The 12,468-nt window shown below is 48.6% G+C and overlaps 1 protein-coding gene across 1 annotated transcript; it reads left to right on the top strand.

Annotated features, from left to right (window-relative positions):
- Nucleotides 1–7,759: 7,759 nt before the first annotated feature.
- On the top strand, nt 7,760–11,119 carry CSTL1 (cystatin like 1). The gene is made up of 3 exons (XM_055423752.1): nt 7,760–7,969; nt 10,246–10,359; nt 11,036–11,119. Exons 1-3 carry the CDS (start codon nt 7,760–7,762, stop codon nt 11,117–11,119), a joined length of 408 nt encoding a protein of 135 aa, XP_055279727.1.
- The last annotated feature ends 1,349 nt before the right edge of the window (nt 11,120–12,468 follow it).

Here is a 12,468-nt window from a genome sequence, read left to right as displayed (position 1 = left end):
TTAATTTTTGTTTGGCTGAGGGAGTTAAAGTTTGGGAACTATTTAAATCAGAGGATCCCTCTAACATTTTGAAAAGGTTTTTTAATGCATAATTGGGTATACCTAGAGAAGGCCGGAGCCAATTAATATTACTAAGAAGTTTGAAAATCATTCAAGGTTTGAATTTTGTCTAATCTCACAGACATTTTTTGAGGTTTTATAGCCTGTTTAGTCATTACATATCCCAAATAATTAAAAGGCTCCTGGAATTATATTTTTTCTTCAGAGACTATTAGATTTTTTTATTTGCAATTGTTGTGTGGTAGCCGCTAACATGGAGAAGGAAATGGCAACCCACTCCAGTGTTCTTGCCTGGAGAATCCCAGGGACGGGGGAGCCTGGTGGGCTGCCGTCTATGGGGTCACACAGAGTCGGACACGACTGAGGTGACTTAGCAGCAGCAGCAGCAGCAGCCGCTAACAAGGCTTCTACAGTTGTTGTTGATGCAGCAAGTAAGATATGATCTATGTAATGAATTATATATGCGTCTGGGAATCTCTCCCTTATGGGTAGCAGGATTTGTCTCACTAAAAATTGGCAAATAGTGGGGGAATTTTTCATTTCCTGAGGAAGCACCTTCTAATGATACCTTTGAATGGGTTGTTTGTTATTTGTTGTGGGAATAGAAAAAGCAAACCGCTGTCTGTCATCTGGATGAAGAGGAAAAGTGAAAAAACAATCTTGAAGATCTATAATAATTATTGGCCATTTTTTGGGTATCATACTTGGATTTGAAAGTCTTGGCTGTAAGGCTCCCATGGTGACCATGGTCTCATTAACGTTTTTTAAATCTATTAACATTTGCCATTTTCCTGATTTTTTTTTACAAATTTCCTAATTTTTTTTTTTTATTTCATGGCGAGAAAGAGGGCTCGATTCACCCTTGATCAAGTTGCTGTTTTGTCAATTTTGTTAAGGCCGCCAATTTTTCAAAAGGCAGGGGCCATTGAGCTGTCTATACTGGATCATTAGACTTTCATTGTAATTTTAGCGGCTGTATCTCAATGGCCCCTAACAAAAAGGTTTATTTAATACCAAACGGGCTTGAGTCTGTTGCAAAAAATCTTGGCCCCACAGATTTATAGGGACCTCTGTAATATAAGGTTTAATGTAAGCTACAGTCTGCTCGGGCCCTCGAGCCTGTAGGTAAGAGACACTTTCAAAAGTCTTATTAAGGCTGGCCCCTCCCAAGCCAATAATACGGTTTGCAGGTGTTTGGAGAGGCCATTCAAGGGGCCACTCTGACAAGCGGATAATGGAAATATCGGCCCCAATATCTAACATTCCTTAAAAATTCTTTCCCCTAATGTTCAAAGTCAAAATGTGCTTTTCTAATCCCTGTAAGAGAGCAGTCAATCCTGCAAATAAGTTAGTGCTGCCAAAGCCTCCAGCACGAACAGCTTGGGACGATTTTTGTGGTTTCTCATAGGGCAACAGGAGCACCTGGGAAAAGCGATCCCCTTTTTGCTTATATTTCAAGTGACTGGTAGCATTATTGAAATCTCTCTGTCATAATCCTCATCAATAACTCTAGTCATACTATGCAACCCTTTCATAGTATAATTACTTCTTCCCAATATAAGTCCCACAGTGTTAGCAGGAATAGGCCCATAATAGCCAGTATCTATTTTATATGGAGAATTAATTACTAATAGTTTTATGCCTTTTGAGCTAGGAATGTCTACATAGGCACTGCGCTGTGTAGCTGAGGAAAGAGTAATAATACTAGGTTTTGTATTATCCCCTTCTTTTGGTGCAGGGCTGAAGGGAAGCCCCATTTTTAGTTTTTCACACCTCCCTGATTGTGTTTTAGCTTTAAGGGCAATGGATTGCCATCTTTGTCAAATTTAGATTTGTGTTTATTTAACCAATCATTGCCCTTTTTGCATCGCGGGCAAGGCCTGGGAGGTTTCCCTTTTGTATTTGTAGAAGCAGTCAAAGATGAATTTACAGGTAAACGGCATTGTTTCTTCATGTGACCTGGTTTGCTGCTGCTACTGCTGCTGCTGCTGCTGCTAAGTCACTTCAGTCGTGTCCGACTCTGTGTGACCCCACAGACGGAAGCCCACCAGGCTCCCCCGTCCCTGGGATTCTCCAGGCAAGAACACTGGAGTGGGTTTCCATTTCCTTCTCCAATGCAAGAAAGTGAAAAGTGAAAGTGAAGTAAGTGAAAAGTGAAAGTGAAGTCGCTCAGTCGTGTCCGACCCTTAGCGACCCCATGGACTGCAGCCTACCAGGCTCCTCCATCCATGGGATTTTCTAGGCAAGAGTACTGGAGTGGCTTGCCATTGCCTTTTCCCACAGTTAAAACACTTTGCATTCATATTCTTTTGTATGGCATATGTTTCCATAGTGGCAACCTTCGCCCTATGACGTATGGAGCCAATGTTTCTACATACTTGCATATAATCCATAATAGAACCTATTTCTCTGATGGGTCTAATAACATTTTGACAGTCTTCATTTGCATTTTCAAATGCTAATTGCTTTAAAATCATTTGTTGCACTTTTACGTCCCTAATAGATTTTTCCATTGCATCTTTTAGTTTTTCGAGGAATTGTGTATATTCCTCGCTTGGTCCTTGAAATATTTTTACAAAGGACCCATCAGACAGAGTGCTATCCACTTTAGACTATGCATTTAAGGCTACTTGTTTAATTCCTTGCGTCATAGGTGGAGTCATGCCCAATATTTGAGCAGCTGTCTCCGCCATTGTCTCTGTGCCGGTTAAAATATCAAAAGTAAGTTGTGTGGGGTTTTCCCGACTTTGCTGCTCTTGAAGCATCCGTTTCGATCATTCACTTACATCTGCCACTGAAGTAATCGTTGAGGGGTAAGAACCATTTTTGCAGTGGCAGTAAAATCTGCCGGTAGCCAGTTTTCTGCCTAGTTCCAAAGGAATTCAAGACAGTAAGGAGCTGTGGGCCCATAGAGGGTACATGCTTTTTTAAAGGTCAAATGATATTAAAATCAGGAGTGTCCCAGGTCACTTGCCCCTGTTGGGGATGGTCAAACAATATAGGAAAAGCCTGTTTGACCAAATCCCGAGGAGTCAAGGAGCTGGCAGCGGGGGTCAGAAAAGAAGTAGGGGGAGCATTAGTTGCCAGCGATGGAAGAGTTGGAGCAGTAGGAAAAGATAGAAATTCTTTCAGAGGAGGGGGAAACTGGCTTCGCAAAGGTTTAGCCGTTTTTATGTCCATCTTTGCTGGCTGAGGTGGTGGCGGCGAATGAGATATATCCCTTTGTCCAAAAAGGACATTTTTATGATGAAGAACTCTTTGTATATCTTTCTCTTCCAATTCATATTAATGCAGTGATTGCACTGTTTCTACCTCAACATCCACCTCTTTCCCATCTAATTGTTCAATGACGGCACGAATCAGAGCCCAGGTTACCCACCATCGGGGAGGAATCTGGGCTCCTTGTCCGTATGCCGTCAAGACATTAGTTCGCACTCTGTGCCAAACCTGCTCATCTAGAGTCCCTTCCTCGGGAAACCATGGGTTGTAATCAACAACAATGTTATAATGTTCCATTAACTGTTCTATAGAAACATTCACTCCAAACTGCTTTAAAAAATGATGCATTAGAAAAACAAAAGGAATCTTACTCGCTTGGTGTCCCATGCTCTGCTTACCTCTTTCTACAGGAAGCACGTCTCCGTGTTCGAAATGTGTGTTCTTCGAGCCCCACGTTGGGCGCCACTTGTAGAGCTCTGAAAAAGGGACACGGACAGCCTTCTCGGAGACTGACAATTTGCTTTATTTTACAAGTGCAATTATATCGTTTAACAGGGAAGTAAGACTTTAACAGCTATATCAGCATGACAAAAACCAGGACAACTGTGGAGTGTTGATAAACTTAGATTTACATAGCTTTACTAGACATGCTGGCTCCACTTCTAAGTGTAATCAGTTTCCTAAGCCTCAAGTCAACTATCAATCAAGGTTACTGGCACAGCTTTCAGTTAACTCAAGGACTAGGTGCGCGGGGAGTATTCCAAAAGCTAAATAAAGAAGAACAAAGTGTTTCTTAGGCTAGGGAGTGTGTCTTGCGCTGCATGCCAAGGGTTGTTAAGGGCCGAGTGAAACAGCTTCAAAGGGCAAGACGTTTGTGAAAACATTGGAGACGTGCCGAGAAAGGCCGGTCCTCAGCCGAGGCCTCTGGTGAGGACCTTCTCCTCAGGCATCTCTTCCTCAGGTTCTCAACACTTGATGAGGCCTCCTGCTTCATCCCACTTCCTCCTTTTGCTTGGATGTGTTCATTCTCCTTTTCCCTTTCCTGGCATTTGACCAGGGCACCTGTTCTCCCCTTATTCCATACATATAATCAGCCCACGTTTCTTAAGCAGATCTATTTGGTATGTTTGTGGGTTTCCTAATGACTCGTGGATATCACCTTCCCCTCCCCGGGTCCGCAGACGTGCGGTGTATCCAGGGTGGCTGTACATCTAGACGTCCGGGGTGGGCCAAGCTGGTCCAGGCTCAAGCACTCTCGCACATCACTCAGAATCCTTCTGTATCTATTTCACGATTGCACACCTGCCATCCAGGCCCAAGTATTCTAAAGCTGCCACCTCCCCAAGCTGGACAAATCACGAAGCCATGGGCTCTGGGAGGACACCCTGACAGGTATAGTAAGACTTTCACACTGGAGGGTGGCCTACGTTCCAGGACACTTGGGGTCCAACGGGCCCTGGGTGTGTATGTTCAGAGTCATGGCAGAATCATGGAGGAGGGTGTTCTTGTCTGGCTTAAGAACAGGTTCCTCCCTTCATTGTCTCCACCCTAGTCTGAGATGAGTTTTTTTCCCCGTTTTCATCTTATAGATGAAGAATCTGAAGTTGAGGAGATGAACCAGCTCCCCTAGAACCCAGCAAAGACCCCAGCAGATTACCCCAGCCAATTACAAACCTGGGTCTCTGTCACCATATCAAGCTGCTTCTCAATGACTAAGATCCTATGCATTTATTTTTGAACATTTTAATCTTTATTTCGAAGTCAGTTCAGACTTACAAAAAGGTTACAGTAGCATCAAGCTCTCCCATCCCTGCCTGCTAACATCCTGTGTTAATTCTAGGATGACAGGGGAAACCAAAGAGTTAACACTTGTATTCACAGAAGGAATGTTCACATATTGAGGTAGGAGTTAGTCATTCTGGCTTATATATGAGTTGTGTTGAATTTGATACTAATTAAAACAGCCTGTTTGTGGCCCATCAGAAATACAATGTATATCTGCTTTAATCGCTAAAGAAAAGGGCAGATTGTCCAGAAGTTTATAACATCTGAAGATAAGAGATAAATGCCTCCCTTCCTAGGATGCCAATGCTGAGACTCCTTGATGATAAGACTCCTTTCCCAGGGCCAAGGTTGAATTGACTCTCTGTTATGACCAACCTTGATAGTATATTAAAAAGCAGAGACATTACTTTGCCACCAAAGGTCCATCTAGTCAAGGCTATGGTTTTTCCAGTGGTCATGTATGGATGTGAGAGTTGGACTGTGAAGAAAGCTGATCGCTGAAGAATTGATGCTTTTGAACTGTGGTGCTGGAGAAGACTCTTGAGAGTCCCTTGGACTGCAAGGAGATCCAACCAGTCCATTCTAAAGGAGATCAATCCTGGGTGTTCATTGGAAGGACTGATGCTAAAACTGAAACTCCAATACTTTGGCCGCCTAATGTGAAGAGTTGACTCACTGGAAAAGATTCTGATGCTGGGAGGGATCGGGGGCAGGAGGAGAAGGGGATGACAGAGAATGAGATGGCTGGATGGCATCACCGACTCGATGGACATGAGTTTGAGTGACTCCGGGAGTTGGTGATGGACAGGGAGGCCTGGCGTGCTGTGATTCATGGGGTCGCAAAGAGTCGGACACGACTGAGCGACTGAATTGAACTGAACAGATACTTGCTGATCCAGTTTTTTTGAAACCCTGCAGGCATGTATCCCTGACTGGTTTGATGTTCTTTGTTCTGATATGATATAAAACTGCTGATAGCCATGCTTCTTCCCAGAAGTTCCTCAGAGTCATCTGAGGTGTTGTGTCTCAGGCTATACTCCTCAGTTTGTCTCAAATAAAGCCCTTTTCTATCCCCGTTATAGATGGGTTATTGGTTATTCGTGTCAACAGTTTTACGCTATTAGTCTACAGACTTTATCCACATTTCATAATTGTCCCACTAGCGTTCTTTGTCTGGAACAAAATGCCATTCAGGATCCCACATCGATGAGTGTTTTAAGCACAGGGAGCCCTTATGGGTTTATGGGTGTTGGTGATGGTGATGGGGTTCAGGACAAGCTATCCCCAAATATGGCACCTTGGCCCAAAGACGGTCTTAAGCCAGAGGAGTCTGAGAAAATGGCAGAAGCAGGAAGGTCACTCTGACCTCCCCACTAGTCCTTCCTTCCTGAAGCAGGAGATAAATGTCCCAAGTGAAACCATCCCCTCCATGCACATGAGGAAAGAGGTTGTCCTGGTAAATGGAGATGGGAACACAGAACCAAGGAGGCTGTGTAAACTAACCTGTTACCCCCTTCACCATGGGGTACCCTGAACTCAACCCCTTTTTCTTGGCTACTTCACAGTTTTACTGTGTCTACAAGTTATGAAAGGTCCCTGCTATGGTCACTTCTCTGGGTCTTCACTTTCTTGTGGAGGCTCCCAGGTACCCGTGAAAGCCCAGAAAGTTGGTAGCCTTTCTCCTGTTAATCTGGCTTCTGTCAGTTTAATTCTTAGGCTCAGACAGAAACCCAAAGAGTGGAGAGGAAATTTCCCCTCCTGCACAGGTAATGCCTCACCTCCGGGGGACTACAGGATTTAATTTCTGAACAAGGGTCACAGCTCATTGCTCCCTCACAGAAAGGCCAGGATTACCTCACAGAGCTCTGCTGGGGTCATGCCAAGATGGTAAGGGCTAGCGCTGGGGCCTGCAGGCACAGTTGGATCCAGCAGCAGAACTCTGTGGTCAGTGGATGGCAGAGAACCAGTGCCAAGAGGGAAGCACAGGAAATAGTGGATCTCTGGCCCAGACATCTGGAACCCACCGTAGGTAAGTGGAATGTATCAGGCCCTCATCCCTTACATCCCAGTTCAAGCATCACCTTCTCTATAACCTTCCCCCAGTCCCACAGACAGCCTCTCTTGCGTCTGATGAAAGAAAGTGAAAGGAGTTGGTCATGTCTGAGTCTTTGTGACCCCATGGACTATAGCCTGCCAGGCTCCTCTGTCCATGGAATTCTCTAGGCAAGAATACTGGAGTGAGTAGCTATTCCCTTCTCCGGGGGTTCTTCCCAAGTCAGGGATCCAACCCAGGTCTCCTGCATTGCAGGCGCATTCTTTACCGTCTGAGCCACCAGGGAAACCCCTTCTCTGTCTGATACATCACCTCTTTTTGCCTGCAGGGTCTGTCCCGGGAGCTTTCCTCCTCGTAGGGTATGAAGGGGGAGAGAGGCATTTAGAAATCATACTTGCCTCAGTTACTGAGGAACCCAGGGGGTGAGAAAAGTGAATGACCCTCTGCAGGTCCCTCGTGGGTCCTCCGGTCAAGTCACGGGCAAGCCCCGGAAAGAAGGGGTCAAGGTCTCGGTTCTCTGTTTCACACAGGCAGGCATCTCCCGTGGAAACCTTCATTGGCGAGGGTGACAAGGAGAGCAAGTGAGCAGACGTGGTTGGCACCTTCCTACCTGGAAAGCCCCGTGGAGAGAAGACCACAGAGATGGGAGCTGGACGCTGGGGGAACCCTCTGCTGCTGCTGGCAGCCCTGGCGCTGGTGCTGGGTCGGCATCAACAGTGGCCTGGCTTCCAGGATTCCGAGAGCCCGAAGAACGTAAATGCCACGCTCACCTTCTTATTGGAGAACTACAACAACAACAGCAATGACTCCTACCTGTTCGGCGTGGACAAGCTGCTCCGCAGCCAGGTGCAGGTGAGACAGCGGCACAGGTGTGGCTCCCAGAGAGGGCTGGGGTGGGAGGGGGCAGCTTCTTGTGAGCTGGCCCTGCAGGGTCCTTCAGACCCCGAGCCCCCTGAATATCCCCTGAGCTTCTCAGCTGCTCTTCCAGGGGAAGAATTGCTTTCATTCAGAAATTTGCCAGAGGGACAGCAACCGAGGATGGTTTCATTGCCTTTATTATTCCTCTCTTTTGGCAAAATGTAAGCATTCACGTCCAGGGCTTGAAAATCTGGAACTGGAGATCATAGCTGTGTCCTTGAGAAACCCAGAGTGATACAGAGGGCCTCCAGTTGGGTCCTTTCAGAACCTGGAATTATCCATCCTCTCTTATTTTGTTTAACATATAAAGTTTCTTTGAAATACATCAGTTAAAGGATAGTAGAGGAAAACAAAGCTGTTTAAAAAACACTTTTGTCTGTCCAACCTGCCCTCAAGGTTAGACAGTAAACTCTATGAGTTAGGGCGGCGACAGTAATACACCTTGGTTCAATTTGCTGGATTTGGGAAAATGACTGACTTGGAGATCAAGGCTCTGGTTAGAGAGAGGGGCTGCAGGAATGGAGACCAGGGTGGGGCGGACCCTCAGGCAGTGCTTGTGTGACCCGAAGGGCCTCACTGGGGCATGGACAGTAGCCAGTCCACCTGAGTCACTCCTGCTGTGTGATGGCAGCACACAGGCCAGAAGACATCGAGGTAAAATGGCCACAAGGTGGCAGCCACTCACCACTTTCTGCCCAAGTTGGCCTTTTCTCCCCCTGTGGTCCCTAGGATAAAGCCGGAACTCCAGGAGGCCAGTAACAGAGTTGGTGAAAGTGAAAGTCGCTCAGTTGTGTCTGACTCTCTGCGACCCCATGGACTGTTGGTCCTCTATCACTAACAGTTAACTGAAGTAATTATTTACAAGCGAACTGATATCATTCAGCCAGATTAGTGGACACAGAAAGTGTGCCCCTGAGGGGCTGGATGACCTGGGGCCAAGGCCCCTGGGCAGTCCTGTATCTGCCGCCCATTGACTGTTTCCATCCCTACCTCACAAAGGGCAGGGAGGGGACACAGTGACTGTCTTTGCTGGGCTCCCGGTGCCCCTTCTGGTTTTGACACCCAGCTCCTCCTAATTGTGGGGTCTTGGTCAAGCGCCATCCAGACTCTCCAGGCCTCAGTTTCCTGACCTTTGAAGTGGGTTGAATAAGAGTGAAGTAGCACCTGTGAAAACATTTGTATCATCACAATCATTCCTATTATGGTTTAACAAATAAGTCTAACAATGAATAAGAGAACACTGAGCACACTGAAGCTTCCCTGGTGGCTCAGATGGTAAAGAATCTGCTTGCACGCACAAAAAAAGAATCTGCCTGCAAAGTAGGAGACCTGGCTTCGATCTTTGGGTTGAGAAGATCCCCTGGAGAAGGAAATGGCAACCCACTCCAGTATTCTTGCCTGGAGAATCCTGTGGCCAGAAGAGCCTGGGGGGTTATAGTCCATGGGGTCGCAAAGAGCTGGACATGGCTGAGCGACTGAGCATGCGGGCACGAACACAGTAAAAGGTTAGTTAACTTTGCAGCTAGCGTTCTAGTTTCTTCACACATGTAGGGTGTGCTGAGGGTCAGTGAGAAAACTCTTGGCACCAGTCCTGATAGCTAGCTGGAGCGATCCTTAGATGAAGAGCCAGGAGCCCTGAATCCTGATGTTGGACCAGGCCCACATCCTGACATCCTTCCAGGGGATGCCGGGATCAGGGTGCCCAGTCCCCTTTCCCTGCTGCTCTGCCCTGAGGTTTTCTGGGGCCTGTCCTCCCAGGAGCCACCCCACAGAGTGCCCAGCCTTCTCACCGCTTTGACCACTAACTTTGAGACAAGGCAGCAGGGAGGGAAGATGAGGACAGAGGCAGAGCCCAGGAACTAGACTAGCCCATACGGCTCCGTCCACGTGTTCTGAGGACCATGGTGCAGACTTGGGTGAATGATGGGACTGCAGCCAGGTTGCCTCTCTGGTCCCAAGGATGTGAGGGAGACAGGTAAGAAGCCACCTGTGGCTGCAGCAGTAGAGCGGGTACAGAGCGAGGACTGGGCATCGCACATCCCAGGTGGTGATCAAGGGGTACTGGGCATCCTCCGGCAGGTAGAGAGGAGGCTGAGCCCCAGGAACAGACCAGGGACGGAGGCTCCTGAAGTTCTTCTCCTGTCCCAGCTCCTCTGGGAGAGCATCAGCCATGCTGGGAGTCAAAGCTAACAGCCTTTGCTTCTTGGTAGCTAACGACAGGCGTGGAGTACCTGATTACCATGAAGATCAGCCGGACCAAGTGCAAGAGGAACAGCACGAAAAAGCACTCGTGCCCCATTCAGACCAAGAAGAATCTGAAGAAGGTGTGTGCTGACAACCAGCTGACGAGGGGCTCCAGTCAAGGGGCAGTAAACATTGCACAAGGAAACGTGGATAGGTGTCAGGGGCCCTGTGGCTGGGGCAGAGGCAGAACTCGGCCACGGGGCTGCCTGATGCCACGGGTGGCAGCCGGGGCAGGGATGGGAAAAGGGAAGTGCTGTAACTGGGCGTCTCTGCACCCCGGGCTGGCACATCCCGGCCTCAGGTCTCTGGGCTGCTGGACCCCTTGACCAGCTGGTCCACACCCTGGACCTCAGGCGGAAGTGGCTTTACTTTCCTTGGGGACCTTGCTCTGTCTTGGTTCGCATCCCCAGGACCCTCTGGATTGTCCAGTCACCACCTTGTCTCCCAACCTCTGCCCTCCTCCTGGTCCCTCCTGCAAGTTGGCAGGCCTGAGGGTCTCTCTCTGTGTGCCCGGGAGGGAGGGAAGTGCAGGAGGACCGGGTCGGGGAGCCCAGGATGACATTCCTATGCTGACTCGGACACCCCCTTCGCCCCCAGCATATGACAGTGAGCAAAACCCACCTCGCCCATGTGGTTGGGCCTCAGCCTCAGCGCAGGGTCCAGACTCCCCAAGCAGGGGCAGGGGGCAGGGGCAGAAACTTCTTGTCGTCTTCAAGAACCATTTCCCTGAAAACTGTTTTCTTTCTTCTCCCACAGAGTTTCATTTGCGACTTTTTGGTGTACACTCTACCCTGGATGAACCATTACCAGCTCTGGAATAACTCGTGCCTGGATGTATAGATGCACGTGTGCAAAGATCCTTGATGGACCCTGGGGCCACTGTGCTGTGTGCTTCGTGCTGTAGAATCCGCCAGGCCCTCACATCCCTCATCAAGATCTCGTCCACACTCACACACACATGCACACTCACAGCCACGCAAAACTCTCCCACGTGCACTCACACTCATGCACGGAGTTGGAGGTCTTTAGGCGGCTGATGCCATTTGAGCAGAAGGCGGTTAATTCTTTGGGGGAACCTCATAACTTAGTTCCCACCCTCAGTCACATCTCTGAGCTTTTCTTAGTTCAGGTACCTCCTGACTCTGGCCTGAGCTTGGAGGGCCCAGTTTCCGCCCCATGCACGGATAACTCTATGACTGACACTGGTCTCTTCAGTATGTCAGGGGTCCCAATGCCCACCTCCAGGCTCAGGAATTCACTGAGAGGACTCCCAGGGTGCTCAGGGATGTGATGATTACAGTGATGGATACAGAGCAAAATCAGCACAGGGAAGAGGCTCTGGGGGAGACGTCACAGACATCAGGCGCAGGATTCCAGCATCCCCTCTCAGGGCCACCACATGGGACACCCCTCATTCCTCTAGGAATTCAATGGAATGTGTGCCAGGGAATTGGGCAGCCTCTGCCCAGCATGTACCGAAATCACGGATTCGCAGAAAGAAAATAGGTGCTCAGCATAAACCCCATTGTTTGTATAAACATTGTGGACATAGTGAGGCCCTCTTATCACTGAGGGAAAGTTTTATATCAGCATCGGAATGGTTTATCATCCAAGTTCCCAGGCTCCAGCCAAGGCCCGCTTTGCCAGCAGGCCTTTCCAAGGATCCCATCTTGGGCTGGCCGTGGGAGTTTTTCTTGACCGAGGGTTCTTGAGCCTCTCTCGGGCTCACGGCTGGGGGAGTGAGACCCACGGTGTCTTCCCTCAAGGGACTCACAGTCGAGCAGAAAAGATGTGCCCTTAACCACCAGTGGACTGGCTGTGGGCTGAGCGCTGCCCCCGACCAGCAGGCCTTCTTCCTGGGGACTGGTCTCAGCATCACAGTCATGATGGCAACTGGAGAGCGTGTTCTCAAAGGGGAAGAGCAAACACCCGAGCAAGAGCCTCACACTTGCCGGAAGGCCCTGAGGCAGAAGGGAGACAGGAGGCAAAGGGTTAAAGGTGGTGAAATTGTTGGGCAAAAAAGAGCGATGTCCAGTCTCGCAAATCTGATGTCCCAGAGGGCTGCCTGGGGACCCGGCACTGCCTGTTCCCTCATTGATCAGAGTGAGAGTCCTGTGAAATGGCATCTTATCACCCTGCCACAGGCCAAGAGCCTCGAGGAAACCTCCGTGTCCAGATCCTAACATCGC

This window comes from Moschus berezovskii, chromosome 15 (genome assembly GCF_049115385.1).
Source record: "Moschus berezovskii isolate FMDL1 chromosome 15, NW_MosBer_1.0, whole genome shotgun sequence".
Lineage (NCBI taxonomy): Eukaryota > Metazoa > Chordata > Mammalia > Artiodactyla > Moschidae > Moschus > Moschus berezovskii.
This window is presented reverse-complemented; position numbering and strand designations above follow the sequence as displayed.

Coding starts and splice junctions, on each gene's coding strand:
- CSTL1 (XM_055423752.1), top strand. CDS start 7,760: ATGGGAGCTGGACGCTGGGGGAACCCTCTGCTGCTGCTGGCAGCCCTG. Junction 7,970..10,245: donor TGCTCCGCAGCCAGGTGCAG/GTGAGACAGCGG, acceptor GCTTCTTGGTAG/CTAACGACAGGCGTGGAGTA. Junction 10,360..11,035: donor CCAAGAAGAATCTGAAGAAG/GTGTGTGCTGAC, acceptor CTTCTCCCACAG/AGTTTCATTTGCGACTTTTT.